Source organism: Nyctereutes procyonoides, unplaced genomic scaffold (genome assembly GCF_905146905.1).
Source record: "Nyctereutes procyonoides isolate TBG_1078 unplaced genomic scaffold, NYPRO_anot_genome, whole genome shotgun sequence".
In the NCBI taxonomy this organism is placed as follows: Eukaryota; Metazoa; Chordata; class Mammalia; order Carnivora; family Canidae; genus Nyctereutes; species Nyctereutes procyonoides.
Window position 1 is genome coordinate 3,211,534 of NW_026575026.1, and position 18,859 is coordinate 3,230,392.

At 38.6% G+C, this 18,859-nt stretch overlaps 1 protein-coding gene across 1 annotated transcript in view; it reads right to left on the minus strand.

Moving 5' to 3' along the window:
* Positions 1-18,859, minus strand: part of FBXL17 (F-box and leucine rich repeat protein 17) — a 487,709-nt gene that overhangs the window by 292,978 nt on the left and 175,872 nt on the right. Inside the window, exon 6 of the mRNA XM_055315274.1 lies at positions 7,556-7,686. Within this exon, the coding sequence (XP_055171249.1) occupies positions 7,556-7,686 (131 nt within the window). The remainder of the gene's footprint in view (positions 1-7,555; positions 7,687-18,859) is intronic.

An 18,859-nucleotide genomic window follows, 5' to 3' on the forward strand; every position in this document is an offset into this window, starting at 1 on the left:
CAGTGATGACTTAAAGTATATACCCAGTATTTTCCTTTGCTCTGCAATGGTTAAATATTTGCTACAACTGACAGGGAGCATTCAGATAAAATATTTGTAAAAATAAATCTGTATCAGAAAGACAAATATCATATGATTTCACTCATGTGGAATTTAAGAAACAAAACAGGTGAACATAGGGGAAAGGAAGGAAAAATAAAATAAGATAAAAACAGGGAGGCAAACCATAAGAGACACTGAGCTCTAGAAAACACACTGAGGGTCACTGGAGGGGAGGTGGGCGAGGGGATGGGGTGACTGGGTGGTGGGCATGAAGGAGGGCACGTGTGTGATGAGCACTGGGTGTTATATGCAACTGATGAATCACTGACCTCTACCTCTAAGACTAATAACACACTGTATGTCAATTTGAATTCAAATTTTAAAAAATAATAAAAATAATAAATGTGCATCATCATATGCTTAAATAAATACCTATTCAAAATTCAGTTGTGAAATTCTTTTCAGTACCAACTATGAACCGGGCCCGGTACAAGACACAAAAAATGGGTGAGACTTTCTACTTTTCTTCAACGAACTTAATAAGAAATGAAGAGCATTTACAAATGGGGTTGTTGGGGGGAAAGTGCCTTTCATTACAAAATTGGATATCTTGAAAAATCTACAATTCTTTGTAAGATACCCAGAACTTGTCACCTATCAGACATCCCATGGGGAAAAGAGAAGGTAACATTCTACTGATGTTTAAAATGACCACGCCTGAGCTAGGGTGACCATGTGACCTATCACCCACACCAGGACACTTCGGAGCACAGAGGGAACAGAACAGCGTAACACAAATGCTAAAATTGACGGATTTTCAAAATGACAAGAATGGACCAGAAGTGACATGAGGAAATCAGGACATTGGGTCACTCTGGGTCTGAGGCAGAGTAAAGGGCTGAGAGAACATGAGCCCTTCGTGGTCAGAGCCCAGACTTTGAAGACATATTAAAATGGGCTCCAGTCTTGGTTCCACCACTACTTGTGAGCTACCTAACCTCTCTGGGCCTGAAGTTTTACACTTGAAAATGGGGTCAATTTCTTCCTCGGGGCTGTTGTAAAGATTAAGTCAAACAACGTGTGTAAACACTTAGCACAACACATGGCACAGACTGTAACAAATGACAAAGATATTGTTAGCTATATTGCTATTACCCATGGTCCAAAAACCAAAAGGGAGAAAATATTATATCCTCTGACCTCTCTGGTATTAGAAGAACCAATTATGGGTTTGTTTGTTTTTTGTTTGGGTTTTTTTTTTTTTTTTTTTAGTAGGCTCTATGCCCAACATAGCGCTTGAACTCACGACCTCATGGTTGAGTTGCGCGCTCCAATGACTGAGCCAGCCATATGCCCCTGGGACCCATCATAGGCTTAAAGAGAGGGTCCTTCTGTAGAAGGACAGAAAAGACATATTTTTACAGATGGTCTGAGAATCTGAATAGTAGTTACTTTAATACCACACTACTCTTCTAGGGATGGTCTTACAAATAATTGTAAATATAAAAGAGGGTGTCAAAAAATATGCCAAGCTTAAAGAGATGTCACCAGCACAGAAAGACTCCATTCTGTCCCTATAACTCCCTCAGAACTCAATAAAATATCTCTTATTCTTTTTGCAAAAATATGAATAAATGCCATAGAAAGTATCATATTACGCCATAGATCACAAAAATAAGCTAAAATTCAGTATTTCAAAAGCTCCAGCTAGGCAGGCCAGCCACATTATTAGGTATGCAGACAGACTGTTCCACCTTCTCCACAGGCAGGACAGTGCTGCTATAAACACCACCACGGAGCTGCTTCAATAGTCGGTGTTATTTTTGCCGCCTCTTTATTTCCAAGTTTTCAGACTTTTATAAGAGAAAATTGTTCAAACTCCACACTCAATACTCCAAGGTGAAAAGCATTCCTCTCCTCCAGACCACTTAAATTTAATAGAAAACAAAATATTCTCAACTCAAATTCAACTATGCCTGCTGGATTTAATGGATAGGTTTGTCCCCCTTGGGCAATCTTTAAACCTCAGTCTCTAGGAGAATTAAGTAATATTAGGGGATTGAAATGAAATAAAATTCTAGGTCCGCTGTGACATGACATTCACAGGAAGATGGTAGATTATCCACCCAGTCCTTGAACACTTATAAATACAATATATAGCATATGCTCACAAAACAATTCTTGGAAATAAAACACAATGGGCACTCGGCAAATAGTTTATATCACCAACACCTGCTCAAATCCTCTCTGAACTTTATTTCTAAATGTCACCGTTTTTTTTTTTTTTATTGAATCAACGGAAATTTGAAAGAAGAAACAGAATAAACATCCAGAGAAGATCAGGGAGGTAGAGAAATCTTTATAGGAAGCCTCATTGAGTTCTACAAGAGCCAGGGCACTGTCAGCCTCCCTGGAAGGGCGGGGGAGGAATGGGTCATGCTACACCTTTAACCTAAGTGCACCTAAAAGGCTCGAAAGGGCTAGCCAGGGAAGAAAACATAAAGAACAGTAGTAAAAGTTTTCTTAATGCTGTACACAGAGGAATCACGAGTCAAACACTGAGCACTGTAAAGAAACCCACTTTGCAAAAAAAAAAAAAAAAAAGAGAGAGAGAGAAGAAAAGAAAAAAAGAAATCCACTTTGCAAGAAATAATTTTAAATCACAGCCCCGAAGTTGGAGGGAAGTTTATAAACCAGTGCAGCTCTCTTTGTAATTCAGGAGGCTTTTTGGTAATTCTCTTGTTTGAACACTAGGCTCAAGTGTCCGTTTCAGATGTCAGGGGATGAAAATAAAGTTGTTGTGTTTTTTTTTTAGGATTTTATTTATTTAATAATGAGAGGCACAGAAAGAGAGAAAGAGAGAGGCAGAGACACAGGCAAGGGAGAAGCAGGCTCCATGCAGGGAGCCCGACGTGGGACTCAATCCCGGGTCTCCAGGATCACACCCTGGACTGAAGGCAGCGCTAAACTGCTGAGCCACCCGGGCTGCCCAGAAAATAAAGTTTTTGACTCATTTTCAGCTGAATTCTGTCTCATAACTTCCACCCATTGGCCAAAGTCCTGATGTCTGAAATAATGAAGAACTAACTTAGGCCAATTAACTATTATCTGTTAATATATCTTATTAGACTGGGTTTAAAAAGAACTATTTGGTTTGAAATAAATATCTTTTAAAAAACCTCTACATTCTCGATTTTAATAAAGGAGAATTCAGTCTGTAGACTGCGGACAGACAGAAATACAAAGGCGTATGTCGTGCCTGGCAGGAATGGTGGGGGACTGAATGGCCAGAGAGAACAGCCCCTTCCTCATCCTGGAAAGACTGTGAGTCAGAGTTGCTGCATCTGTAGCTTCTCCAAGAGAGAGCCCAACCTCAGAACTTTTATGAGAACTATTCCAATTTTAAAGTGCTGGCAACTAGATCAACCTTTTAAATATCGTATAGGCCAAACAAAACAGCTTCATGGACGGGACTCAGCTGTAGCCAACCAGTTTGCAATCAATTGGTCTTACTGCAAAGCTTTAAGAGAAAATATCCATAGTTATTATTCTAAACACTAGTACGTATAAAATGAAATGGCAACATGTTATAAATGCTATTTTATATTTGAAAGAAACTGGGCACAATAGCCTAAGATTTAAAATTCTCCAAATTTTAGAATATCCACTGCTGCAACAGCTCCCTTGACATACATATAAGAGTCACACAGCAAAATTAACTCCTTAAAGAAAGTGTCCTTAGTTAGTGATAGTCAACAAGTTTAATATATTCGATTTTTTTTAACTGCGAATTCAAAGAATAAACTGCTAGCTAGGAAAGTTCGACTGGTTGGCCACATAACTTATTTTAACAACCAGCCTGGTATTTGTTATTTTGGGAACACTAGCTGATGCTAGAGAAATTTTCATTTCTCTTATATTGCTATCCTGATCCATCAGCAAGTATGGGCAACAGTTAATGAATGGATCATATATTTGATAATGAGTATACAAATCATGTGACTGAACTTTTCTCAGGACTAATGCTAAAAACTGAAAACAGGGAGATTAATTTTCTCTTGATAGCCAAATAAAAAAATTTTAAAAAGCTTTTGTAAAGATCTATTAAAATCAGTTAGATTTCATTTAATTCTTCTTGGCAAAAAAGAACAAAAGAACCATTAATGTCTATCACTAAAGATGCTCAGAACCATTCAGTTTTTCACATATCAGCTTGTTACATCCAAAGCAGGCTGCTTTTGGACTCTGTGCCAAACATACAGAAACGATGGAGACCAAATTGGATGTGAAATAATAAAAGATTCATATCAAATACAAATAAACATTTCAATAAACTTAGAGTCAGACACAGCAGAGGAGATATAACAACCAGATGTTTTTAATTTAAGTCACTGATAGAAATAGTCAATGTCCTCTTTTCATAAACCACTTGGATTTTATTTGTATTCAAAAGCAATGGTAAATGTCAAATGACTACTAGACCATCCTTCTGAATACAAGAAAATATCATGCTGTTTAACTCTCTAAACACAAAAAAGTGCTTTTAGAAAAACAAAGATAAAGAACAGCACGTCTTAGTGCTACACATCAATTCAAGAACCACAAAATGCTAAAAGATACCAAGAGCATGGCACTATAAAGACCTTCAATTACTACATATTTTAAAATTTTGAACTTCAAAGAAAGTTTACAGATAAGAACTTTTAAGGTCCAAGATAAACCTTATATCTAAAGATCTGAATATCAAAGTTTATCTTCACATAAAGAATCCTTTTCCAAAGCCAGCACCATTAAACATTGATCCTTTTCATATGTACAACGTATAAAACAACATCTAACATTTCTATTATACTTTTATTATGAAAGGAATTAATGAGATTACTTTTTAAAACTACGAGTTTTACATATAAGTGTTAGTTGTGAGTCCCAAAACTATAAAATGGAAAATTGACCTGTCAACCACCATTTGCTTTTTCTTGTTTGTCCTCACCCAGTTCCCAATGCATCGATGATGGAAAAATACATCCGTCGGCAAAGCCAAAGGAAAGTTATACATATGGTCTACGTATAATAGGAACAGTATGACCTTCCACTAAACAAAAGATGTTGAAAGGATTAAAAGAACAGGTAAAAAGTGCCTATCAATTACCTGGGTAATTAAAGTTACTTTCCTTGTATCTTTATCTTTATAAGATAAATCTTTATACTTTCCTTGTATCTTTATAAGACTCACTCTTATCCCACTCATTAAGTCTTATGTCACCTAAAGAGAGAGCACCTTTAAGAAGAGGAGGCACTCAATGCCCTACAGTCTGAAACATAGTGCCACGTATTTAGTAGGAGGTTAATAAATGCTTCCTGCTTTACTAGAGGATAATAATAATGAACAAATGTAAAACAGACGCTAATTGATAGGCTAAATGCATTAGTGCATTCAGTGCCCTCTGGATGAAAGGTGACTAACCCATCCTGGCTAAGTGCTGAAATTATAATTAAGTCTGATGGGAAGTCCTAGATTTATACCAATATAATTACAAATATTACTTAGCTTAGTGATAGAGTATGGCAAGAACAATGAGATGAGTAATTTAGATGATACTGCAAAGTGGGTTTTAATGTTTGAAACTTCTATTACAGTACACAGGATAAGTGCAAGTAGTGTAATTAAAACCTAAAAGAGTCTGATTTTTAAAACTCCACTGCTCAGCCTCATTAAAATGCATATTTTCTCAATTAATCCAAACTTTTCCATTAAAAACATAAAAATACACTTTCATTCCTTGCAAATAAATCTCTACAGTACATATATTTAGGATCAAATACCAAATAACCATCACAGTTAAGTAGGAAAGAAAATTACTAAAATAGCAAGAGCTTTGAATACATGGAGCCTAACAAAGGGAAGAAAAGGCAAAGTGAGGGCTGCCCACTTTCTCATTTGTAAATACTCACTTGTGACTAAATAAGCCTTTGAAGAACTAGATTAGAAATCCCTAAATATCTCTATTTAAAGGATTCAAACCTAAGCAAAATGTTTACTTAGGAGATAACCCTTCTAATCATATATGGACTGCTTATTGACCCCTGTATTCTTTAATTACTGATTCTTCTACATATGTCAGGTACACAGAAAACTGTTGTTGAATAAAAGGCAATCGATTTCATAATCATTTTGTCGGAGAAACAAGTTTTTCTTTTTTTAATTCCACACGTTACTAAGCAGTTTATCTCAATATTGAACTGATGCAAAATACCACAGGATAATGCTTCCTCATGTACTTTATCTTATGAAAAGCACTTAAAAGATCATTTTTAAATTGTCATGTAATCAACTGTAGAAGAATGTTGATTACAGAGAACTTTATTTTTAAAATTCTTACCAATTCTCTTTAGATTTCATCGATGTACTTTACATGATGATTACTCAAAACCAATAAACACCTTTTATAAATGATGACCATGTGACCAGATTACAAAGCTTTTCAAGAAAAATTTTACTAGTAAAGAGTCAAGTCAAAGGTTACCATATAACTCTAAGAGTCATGTGGGATAAGTTAAGAAAATGTCACTAGAACTTACCCATAATTGTGAAAAATGGAGAACATATAACTTTCATTTTAAATACAAACAGAAATTAAAAGAGGAGGGGAAAGTATTTTGAATTTAAAGCATTCTCTGACACAAACAATAAATCACTGCCCCTATTTATGAAAAAGTCATTTAATCTAAATAGGTTCTAATTTTAGCTGAAATAGTACCTTCTATTTTGAAAGCAAAATATTTTGAGGGGCTTATCTTTAAAAAGAAAACACTTATCCCTAAAAGTCACTGGGCAAGCATCCTGTCTCATGCCTGTATTTCAGAACCCACCTCAGTTAATTGATAGTAGGGGAACACTTACACCAAATTTGTTTTCATTATAAAAAAATCTACTCTCAAGGATTCTTTCATCTTTTTTTCTTTTACGCAAAGAAAAATGGGTTCATCATTGTTTATAAGAAGAAAACTACACATTTTACACATTTTTACACTATATGTTAAACTGTCCATCACATGACCTCCATTTCCAAAACAAACTATACTGATACAGAGAACAAAACGTCATGCCTGAGAAAACGTCTGAATGCATCATGTTTGAAATGGTTTCTGAGAATCATTTTCCTTGACAAGTAAACAGCAAGTCAACCACAAAAGTTGCAAAAACATTAAAGTGACAAATAAGCAATATACCTGGATGGGTGACAAAGAATAATTCGACAGACTGCTGTTATCACTGTTTAGGCAAACATTTGAATCAAAGCACATAAAACCTTGTCACAAATATGAGCAATGCATGGATTAAAAGTATACAGCTAGATGGTTTTCAAATCTTGAACATATCTCTTGTAAAAGGCACGGCTACATTAAATCTTCCTTAAAATTGACATGCCTTGTCATAATGATAATTAGCATCTGGTCAGTGGAACACACATTTCCCTCTGGAAAAGTGCTTTTAAGATGTTACAATGGTTACCTGTCATTTATGATCCAGTTCAGACAGAGATTGAGAGAGCTAAGATTTTTGCACCTCTTGACAATTTCCATCACAGTTTCATTATCCAGTTCAGTGATATGACGTAGGTCCAAGCTGGAAAGATTTCGTAGCTAATGAGATAAGTAAAATGAAAGATGAGAAAGGTTAATGCTACATTCATTCTCAAAAATTGTACAGTTTATTCCAAAGGAGAGTATCACCATTCAATATCTAAAATGGGTAACATTTAATTAAAATGAAATTCATTCATATAATATTTTACATACTAAATTAGAAATGAATACAGAAATCTATTGTAAGCATATGAATGGCAAAAAACATTAAAATCAAACAGATTTTATTGACATTTCATGAAAATCAAAAGTGAGCAACCTAAAAGGTGGGGGAGCTGTTAAACATATTACATTAAGTACCCATAGTTTGATAAGATTATTCTAACACTGTTCAATTTTGATATTTATTTTCATGATTATAATGCCACTTGTGTATAGGTTTTCTCACTTTTTAAAAGATGAGATATGAATTAAGTGGTTAATTCAGAGATACTCTGGTGATATTTTACCAACATACTCAAAATTGAACTATTATAGGTGGTGTGTTTCACCACATAGAAAGCAATATAAAATCTTGTTTAAGAAGTAAAGATTTTCACCCACAATTATATGGTCAACTAATCTTTGACAAAGCAGGAATGAATATCCAATAGGAAAAATAAAATAGTCTCTTCAACAAATGGTGTTGGCAAAACTGACAGCTACATGCAGAAGAATGAAACTGGACTACTTACTTATATCATATACAAAAATCAATTCAAAATGTATGAAAGACATAAAAATGTGAGACAGGAAACCATCAAAATCCTAAGGGAGAACACAGGCAGCAACCTCCTGGACCTCAGCTAAAGCAACTTCTTTCTAGAATACACTATTGGGACATCATCAAGATAAAAAACTTCTGCACAGTGAAGGAAACAATCAACAAAACCAGAAGGCAATATATGGAATGGGAAAAGATATCTGCAAATGACATATCTGACAAAGGGTTAGTATCCATAATCTATAAAGAATTTCCCGAACTCAATACCCAAAAAACAAATAATCCAGTTAAGAAATGAGAAGATACAAATAGACAGTTTTCCAGAGAAGACATCCAGATGGCCAACAGACACACGAAAAGATGCTCAACATCACCCATCATCATCAGGGAAATACAAATCAAAACCATGATTAGATACTACCTCACACCTGCCTAAAATCAAAAGCACAAGAAACAACAGGTATTGGCAAAGATGTGGAGAAAGGGAAACCCTCTTACACTGCTGGTGGACTGCAAACTGGTGCAGCCACTCTGGAAAACAGTATGGAGGTTCCTCAAAAAGTTAAAAATAAAACCACCCTACAACTGCACCCAGCAATTGCACTAACTAGGTATTTACCCAAAGGACACAAAAATACTGATTCAAAGGAATATATGCAACCCGGCATTAACAGCAGCATTTTCAAAAATAGCCAAATTATGGAAAGAGCCCTAATGTCCAACAACTGATGAATGGATAAAGAAGATGTGGTGTATATATACAATGGAATTTTATTCATCCATCAAAAAGAGTGAATCTTTCCATTTGCAATGATGTGGATGGAACTAGACTGTATTATGCTAAAGTGAAGTAAGTCAGTTGGAGAAAGACAAATACCATATGACTTCACTCATATGTGGAATTTAAAAACAGATGAACAGAAGGGAAGGGGGGGGGAAAGGAGAGGGAGGCAAACCATAAGGGACTCTTAACTATAGAGAACAGAGGGCTGCTGGAGGGGAGGTGGGCGGGGATGGGCTAGATGGGTGATGGGGATTCGGGAGGGCACTTGTGAGGAGCACTGGGTGTTATATGTAAGTGATGAATCACAAAATTCTCCTCCTGAAACCAATATTACACTATATGTTAACTAACTGGAATTTAAATAAAAATTTGAAAAAATATATTTTTCTCCAGGTATCACCCTCCCCATATCTCTATTTTCTCTCCTTCCCTGAAGCTTCCTGTCTTTCCCTGATGTTTAGTCTCCAAAGAAAATTACTAATACTGTTTACACAAAGATGGAAATTATCCTCTTCAAATAAGCTTAAATCAAATAAGCTATTTTTGCTTAATAACATGCAAAGAATTAATGTGGAAGCAAGTGGTAACCCAAGTTAACACTCCTTCTAAATATGTCTATGCCCTAATATGTTACTTATATGGCAAACCAGATTTTGCAGATGTGATCAAAGTTATGGATTCTGAGATGGAGACATTCTTATGGATTAACAGGGTAGCCCCAATCTAATTACTGAGCTTTTATGTGCAGGCAACCTTTCCCAGCTAAAGTCAGAGAGGTATAAAGGAAGAAGTTGCAGGAGACACGTGAATTCTGAAAGGGATTCAATTTGCCTTTAATGGCTTTGAGTATGGAGAAAAAGAGCAAGGAGTTAAGGGATGCAGGCATCCTCTAGAAACTGGAACAGCCTGGAGCTTAAAGCAAGAAAGAGGGACTTCAGATGTACCATCTTAAAGAACTGAATTCCATCAAAAACTTGAAGGAGTAAGAAAACAGACTGTCCACTTGAGCTTCCAGAAGGGAACACAACTGAGTCAACACCTTGAATTTAGCCTGTTAAGACTTGTGTTGGACTTCTGACTTAAGGAACTATGGGATAATAAACTTGTGCTGTTCTAAGCTACCAACTTGTTATGTCAGCAACAGAAGAGAAGCACAGGGCATTTCTAGCACTGTGACGGGGCTTACCAAGGACTGGCCAGTCTTCACACCATCCTTGAATCCTTCTGTAGAGGGAGCAGGTTAGTCCTACAGGAAGCTGACCTGCAGCTGTAACCCAACCCAAAGGCCTCAGAGGAGTGAGACAGCCAAGTTCCACTCAAGACTCAGTTGAGCTTCAACCCCAAAATAAGACACTGGAATCTCTACTGCTGTTGGCCCAAAGGGAAAGAAATGCTCTAAAACAGCACTGTTCCAGAAAACTTTCTGATGATGAAAATGTTCTATATCTCTGCTGTCCAATATGGTAACCACTAGTCATATGTAGCTACTGAGCACTTAAAATGTGACTAGTGCAAGGGAGGACCTGGATTTTTAACTTATTTTCTTTAGTTTGTATTTACTTTTTCTGCCCATGTGTGGCTAGTGGCTGCAGTGCTGGACAAGCAGCTGGAGAGCATGGAGTGTGCCGGGCAGCACTCAGACCCTCGTTTCCAACCTCAGGGAGAAGTGGCACAGAGTGTTCATGCAGAGCCACTCCTCACTGCTCCCTGACACATGCTGCAGAGCTAAGAACCAGAGTTACCTAAGGGAGATGAAACATGAAAATGTCCATAATAGTAAATTTTTTCTGATTGAGACAGGAATCATCTATTCACTAAGGGCTGAATTCTAAGCGCTCATTAAAAGATCTAGGAAAACACCTCTGCCATCAGTCTACCAGGCCAGGTGTTCAAAGAAGCCACTAGTCCAATGAGAGACTCAAGGCAGCAGTCTAGAATGGAGGCAGGACAAAAAGAAATGAGTGCTAACAAATGGGTTCCGACTCAAGGCACCGTGAGCTCAGAGCTCTGGCAACACTGGAAGATGCTCCGTACCTGGCCACCCGAGCACACCACAAAGGGCACTCGTCTCTGTTAAAATAAAACAGACCGTTGTGGCTATCCACGGGGGCCCCAGAGAGCAGGCCCGTCAGAAGCAGGGCCGAAGCCTGCGTCCCCCCCCCGGGGTACTCCTCCCTCCTCTCGATGATAACCAGGCCCAACACCATGCCCAGGGTGCAGGTAAGCTGCTCAGGCTCTAACATTCGGCCCTCAACCGGACTCCTGGTCCCTACCCTTTACACCTCTCACCATAAATGAGGCTGACTGGCATTAAATGAAGCAACAGTGACATTTCAAAGTATCTAAAGGAACAAAAAAATAACTACATAAAATATAAGATAAACAGCAAAATACAGTTTTTATAGTCTTTCTGATCACTAAAATTCACCTGAATAATCAAAAAGCTCATACATATGTTTCTTGTTATGTTTTCTTCCTGATGCATCTCTACGTGGGGGGCACAGAAGCTGAAATCATTCAGAGTAAAGGCAGGGCATGGAGCAAAATGGAAGGCTGTGAGTCAAGCGCTAAAATTTTTCATGAAGGAGAAGACACCAGGAGAGTAGAAGGCGCCAATAAAATGGGAGAGATCATGGTAACGCCAAAGGCACAGGTGTCAAAGTCTCAGTGTTTTGTTAATTATATTTATCGTTATTATTTTTCACGGGAGGTAGAAAACTGATGGTCTGGAAGCAGCTACAGAGAGCAATGAGGCTCTTGCCCCCACCTCCTAACCCTAAGAAACACAGAGAGAAAATAAACAGGTATGATAGGGAGAATTCTAAAATACCTCGTGACCTAGGCCCCAGTATAATGCTGCCCCTGTGCGTGCACAGGACCTGTGCATATGATGGGACAGCCTCCTTATAAGGCAAAAGTGAATGGACTCTGCAGCTGTAATTAGGGTCCCCAATCAGCTGACACTGAATTGATCAAAACAGACTGTATCCTGGACGGGGCTGACTTAGGGTCAGAGAGACTGTCCTGCTGCCACTGAAGCAGTCATTACTCAGCCATACTGGAGAGGGACTGCAAAGCCTCCAAGAGCTGAGAGAAATTACTGGATGAAGGTCAGCAAGATGCTGGCAACCTCAGTCTTATAACCATAAGAAAATGAATTCTTGGGATCCCTGGGTGGCGCAGCGGTTTAGCGCCTGCCTTTGGCCCAGGGCGCGATCCTGGAGACCCGGGATCGAATCCCACGTCGGGCTCCCGGTACATGGAGCCTGCTTCTCCCTCTGCCTGTGTCTCTGCCTCTCTCTGTGTGACTATCATAAATTAAAAAAATAAATAAATAAATAAAAATTAAAAAAAAAAAGAAAATGAATTCTTCCCAACAACTACCTGAGCTTGTAAGAGGATCTAAGCTCTAGAAAGAAATGCTTCCTCCAACTGAGACCTTGCTTGTGGCCTTGTGAGACACTGGACAAGGCCACACTGGGTATCTAGACTCGGGGCCCTTAGAAGGGACATTGTTTTAAGCTGCTAAACGTGGTAATTTGTTATGAATCAGTAGAAAATTAACACAGAAGGGCTTCAGGGGACTCTCTATCCTTGAAGAGAAGTCAAGTTTCTCTTAAGACAAGGGAATATCCTTAACTATTTTAAATCCTGAGGCCCACTGCCCTCCTTTAGACACAGATGCTCACAGAGGAATAGAGGGAGATGCTTGGGCCATTCAGCCTTCTCCTACGGGTGCATCTTCAGTGCCCAGAAAGTACTTCCTGGGAAAACAGGCAACTCTGATGTGGCCACCCTTACTAGCTCCATACTGTAGTAGGGGAAGGTCTTGCTAAATTTCTCCAACCACTCCTCCTCACTCGTGGAAAGATGAGTTTATTGGAAATGCTTCACAAAAATGTTCACGGCTTTTACTCAGTTTATATTTTATCAAGAGCCACGGGTTTACTATACATATCCTAATACTGCAAGAAGTTGTCTTTTTACCTTCACGTATCTTTTATTTTTCACAGAAATTTGTACTGGGATGGAAAAAAGTGGCTGTTTCACTAGACAAGTTTTCTTGCTCTTGATTAAGCAAAGGTGAAGTTAAACATACCAAGGATCAGAGTCACTATTAAATCTGATACTCTTATTAATGCCCATTTTAGTAATGTATCTTATACTTTTATTTTCTATACAAAAATCACCATTTTCTTAAACTATATCATTTTTATAGTTAGCTGTCTTTACAGGGTATTTTTTTGTATTTCTAATCGAAGTTTAATTAACATACAATGTTACATTAGTTTTAAGTGTATGACATAGTGATTCAACAATTCTATAATTATCTCATTGCTTATCACAATAAATACAGTCACCATATGTCGCCATACAATGTTATTACAATATTGTTGACGATATTCCTTATGCTGTACTTTTTATCTCCATGACTTACTTATTTTATATCTGGAAGTTTGCCTCTTAATCTCCTTTATCTTCTTCACCTATCCATAACCGCCCCCCCCCCCCACAACTTCCCTTTGGCAACCACTTGTTTGTTCTTTGTATTTAAGAGTCTGGTTTTGTTTGCTGACTTGTTTTGTTTTTTAGATTCTACATACAAGTGAAATGGCATATATCTTTCCCTAATTTCACTTAGCGTAATACCCTTTACGCCCATTCATGTTGTCACAAATGGCAAGATCTCCTTTTTAGATGTTTGGTAGAATGCACCTGTGAAGCCACCTGGTCCTGGACTTTTACTTGTTGGGAGTTTTTTGATTACTGATTCAATTTCATTACTAGTAATCAGTCTGTTCAACTTTTCTATTTCTTCCCAAGTCAGTTTTGGATTGTATGTTTCTAGATATTTATCCATATCTTCTAGGTTGTTTAATGTTTGCATATAATTTTCCATAATATTCTCTTATGATCCTTTGTTTTTCTGTGTGTCATTTCTGATTTTGAGTCCTCTCTTTTTCCTCCTTCATTTCTGATTTTGAGTCCTCTTTTTTTCTTGATGAGTGTGACTAAAGGTCTGTCAATTTTGTTTATATTTTTTTTTAATAATTTTTTTTTTATGATAGTCACAGAGAGAGAGAGAGAGAGAGAGAGAGGCAGAGACACAGGCAGAGGGAGAAGCAGGCTCCATGCACCGGGAGCCCGACATGGGATTCGATCCCAGGTCTCCAGGATCGCACCCTGGGCCAAAGGCAGGCGCCAAACCGCTGCGCCACCCAGGGATCCCAATTTTGTTTATCTTTTCAATGAACCAGATGCTGGTTTCACCAATGTCTTCTTTTGTTTTTTAGTCTCTATTTCATTTATCTCTGCTCCAATCTCGGTTATTTCCCTCTTTCTACTAGCTTTGGACTTTGTTCTTTTCCCAGATATTTTCAGTGAAAACACCCAAAAAGTCTTTATTTCTGTGGAGATATACTGATCTGGAAACATATAAAGAACCAATAGGGATCCCTGGGTGGCTCAGCGGTTGAGCCCCTGCCTTCGGCCCAGGGCCTGATCCTGGAGACCAGGGATCAAGTCCCGCGTCGAGCTCCCTGCATGGAGCCTGCCTCTCTCTCTGCCTCTCTCTTCCCCTCTCTCTCTCTCTCCCTCTCTGTGTCTCTCATGAATGAATAAATAAAATCTTAAAAAAAAAAAAAGAACCAATAGCCTCTTAGAGTTGCAAGTGCTGAGTGGCTTGCTGGGCTTATGTCCTGAGAGCCTACTCATATCTGGACCATACAAAATCAGAAATATATAAAATGGACCTTAGAGATGCTGGAAAATACTCTGAAGCATGACTATTAAGGCTGTGAATGTTAAGGATAAGTTTTGCTATGTGTAACCATGTGCATATGCGAACTATTAAATATAGCCATGTATAATACATATATAGCATCATTTTAGTTTCTAGTTTTTTTGTATTATAGTCACTAGGAAGACACAAAATCTTAAAGGGTTTTATGCACCCACAAAAATATTTCCTGTACTTTTATATTTTGTGGTCTAGCACAACTTCAACACAGTTTCTATGTGAACTCTTACATAGCTCTTAACTTCTCTTACTGTAAATTATCTTCATCACAACACTGTGAATGTACTTAATACCCCTGAACTGTATACTTAAAAATGGCTAAAAGGTAAACTCTGTTATGTACATCTGACCATGATAAAAAAAAAAAATCACTTCATCAACCAGGACATAGAAGGAGGCTGTAATAAATTTGTGTAGAGTTGAAAATTTAAAGCTGTTTGTACCAGTTCAGTCCCCTCACATTAGGAAAAATACCTGAGGGCCAATGGGTTTGAATAAATTTTATCAAAGTACAGATAATGAGGAGAGAAATGTTAGTAAATCTAAATTATTTCACAGATGTGGGGAAATCCAGGGATATCATCTAGAACTCACAGAAACACAAAAAGTAACAACTCCAAAAACTATCTATATATAATAAAAACTCTAATTCTAATTGATTGACTCTAACTTTTAGAAATCCTGCATCCAACCCCATTCCTCAGTGCAAGGTGAGCCAGATAATGACACTGGCCTATTTTTGGCTGCTACTGCCCTGTTTACTGTCCATAAATGAAACATCCCTTCTCTTCCAATGGAACACAAACTCACACATGAGGAACCAGATTTATTTCGGCTCTCACAGGTTGAAGAGGGTTCTACTCTCAGATTCTTTTTTTTTTTTAAGATTTTATTTATTTATTCATGAGAGACACACACACGAGAGAGAGAGGCATAGACATAGGCAGAGGGAGAAGCAGGCTCCATGAAGGGAGCCTGACGTGGGACTCGATCCCGGGTCTCCAGGATCACACCCCGGGGCCGAAGGCAGGCGCTAAACTGCTGAGCCACCCGGGCTGCCCTACTGTCAGATTCAATTAAGGCTCATTTTATGATGAAGTGACAATCCCTCACTATGCTCATGTGGCCTTCCTTCCCTATGACCACTCTGGCCAGTTCAACATAAAATCTGACAATATCCAAAGGCAGTTTCAGGAGGCAAATTCCTGGATACCAGCATTATTACAAGACACATACTGAGTACCTCTATGGGATGCATTTTTATTGAACACTCTACAAACAGCTCTGTCAAATTCATCACACTCCTTCCCTTGCTATAGGCATGTCATAATAGCGCCCTCCAGGGTTTCATACAAAGCTCCCTAAACTAATTCTTCATAGTGTGAAACAAATAATTACATTTAGGAAACTGACATTTTAATTAAACTTACTTTCCTTATAAATTCACTGGTAGTCTTGGGTTATACAAATCACAGAGGATCTGAATAAACAAAGACTTACAACCAAAACCTCATAGATGCTTCACTCCAACTTTTAGACATTTAGTAAGATGTTTTAAAAGAAATCCAAGTCAGAATGTAGACTGTAGATAATCAACTTTCCGGTTAATTCTTCTTTTATCGAGAAAAATATTATTTAGAACTAATTCAGGTTAAAGACTAAAATTAGTCAATGACTGGTATGGCCATGTATGTACTTAAGTATAAAATGAGACACTAAAATGTTACCTAGGAAACAGAGTCTTGAAGGATTATAAAAAGACCTCAAATGGCTTCCAAGTTCTCTTAAGACTCTGGAAAAGTAAAAAATTAAACAAAATCCTCAATTGTGCAAATTGACTATGGTGGATGAATCAACGTAGGAGGACACACAGGACCTTGGCAAAGGCAGCAGGGCTGTTCCACCATTTCAGGCTAACAAGGATATCTTACTTAGGGAAAGCCAGTTGGAGGTGGTAAGTTTTAAAAAGAGTAAAAACTTCCGTGTAGTTAAATATGTTGAAATGCCAACCAATCCTAAATTACTTCTTGCCAGCCCTGCAGATGTTGGTTTTATTGGGACTGGGTTTCGAAGCAATTGGTTGTAATCTGTAGGGAGCAAAGTCAAGGGTAAGGACAGGCTGCCCTGCTGAAACTGGGGTGACTGGGGCTGTAGGTCAGCACCACACACACCCCTGCCAACTGCCAAGACGGAGCCCATGGGAGAGAGCAGAGGCACGGGGAGACAAGGGTCAGAGAAAGGCAGTTTCTTTGGGGGAAAAGTCTCCTGTTAAGGACAGGGAGGGAGACACAAGCAATAAAGGAAAGGGGCAGAGTGGGAATTGCTGTCCCTGAGGATAGGACGGCTTCTACACCTTGACAGGGTCTGGTGTCTACATTTAGAGAACTTGGTTAGACAAGGAAGAGAATGGGGGCACCCCTTCTGCACGTCACCTCGGTCTGAACCTCAGCTTTGTTAAGGCCTGCACTCCAACATGGAAATGGTAATAATAATTGAGCTGGATGAGTCACATTTAGGACCTTGGGCAAAAGCTTTCCAGCACCTCATAGAACCAAGAACCTCAGGGTGGAACTGAAAGCTTTTAAACAGCCTGAGATCACAGCACAGACAATAAAAACCATGAAAACAGGACTTCCAGGGTTCTGAATGCTGTCACCTCCCCAGTTGCGACGTTAATTGTCTGACACCTTCTCTACGTATTCCTTCCAACCACTGCCTTCTTAATCATGCTGGGCTGCTGTCTCTTTGCATTAGTTCCCAATCCAAGGTCTGTTTCACTCTGCCATTCCCCCAGTAGATCTGACATCTTTTGCCACTTTATTCACATCCTGATTTGCTTTCTAGCACACCTTCCTGCAATGCTTCTCAGAGCTGTCCCTTCTAACTCCTTCCTGGCACCTTACCAGCCAGATTAATCTTCCTTAAATAACTTTGACCGTTCTCTCTCACCTTCTCTGAAACTTTTAGGGAATAAAAATATTTCAACTGCAAAAAATGAATCCCAGAACTTGCCTATCAAAGCCCTTCACTGTCTACTATTGCCATTGCCTGAAATCTGTTCAGCTAGCTGAAAACTCTTTCCCCAAATTTTGAGAGGTTGTTTTCATTGTACTCAAAGAGCTGTGCTCATTACTCTAAAACTGCTCTCCCTTCACTCTTTTTACTCAGGTGCCTTGGAAGTACATCTTGCCTCTATGCCACTCTATTCAACTGCCTGGTGCCTACCTCATCTTCTCCACAAAGCCTTCTCGATTACTTTAGAGAGAGGAAAAATTAGTGAGTCTTGGAAATACAATATACTTGCCTAACACAAATTATCAACCAGACAGTCCCAATGTCACTATGCCCCTTAGATAGCAATCATCAATTGGCAGCAGCTGCCAAGGGACCAGGGGAACAATCTTCCCTTCCTTCTTCAAAGTACTTGGGTGTCCCCTCTTTGTCTCTGTCAATTCTTTCACCTTCCCCTCCCTGTCCCCTCATCATCCCCAACCAGCCCTTCACAGGCTGTGCAGTTCAAGACCAAGCTCTCATCCCAAACGCTTGACATCTAATCTTAATGCTTGCACTGGTCCAAATCTAGATGGTTGTGAATTTTCATTCATTCGTTCACACTTACTTAAATGTCTCCTAAGCACCTGACCCTGACTTGACTGCATATTAGGATCACATGGGGGAACTTTTTAAAAAAATACTGATAACGAGGCCCCATCCTTAGACATTCTTCTGATTCACTGGCCTCGGTAAGGCCAGTGGTTAGTAGTTCCGAAAAAGATACCCAGCTGATCCCAGCCTGAATTGGGAACCACCTCTCTGATGCACGGCTATTAATATCTAAACCCTAAAAGTATAAAAATAATTTGTGAAGCTCAGCCTCTTCCAT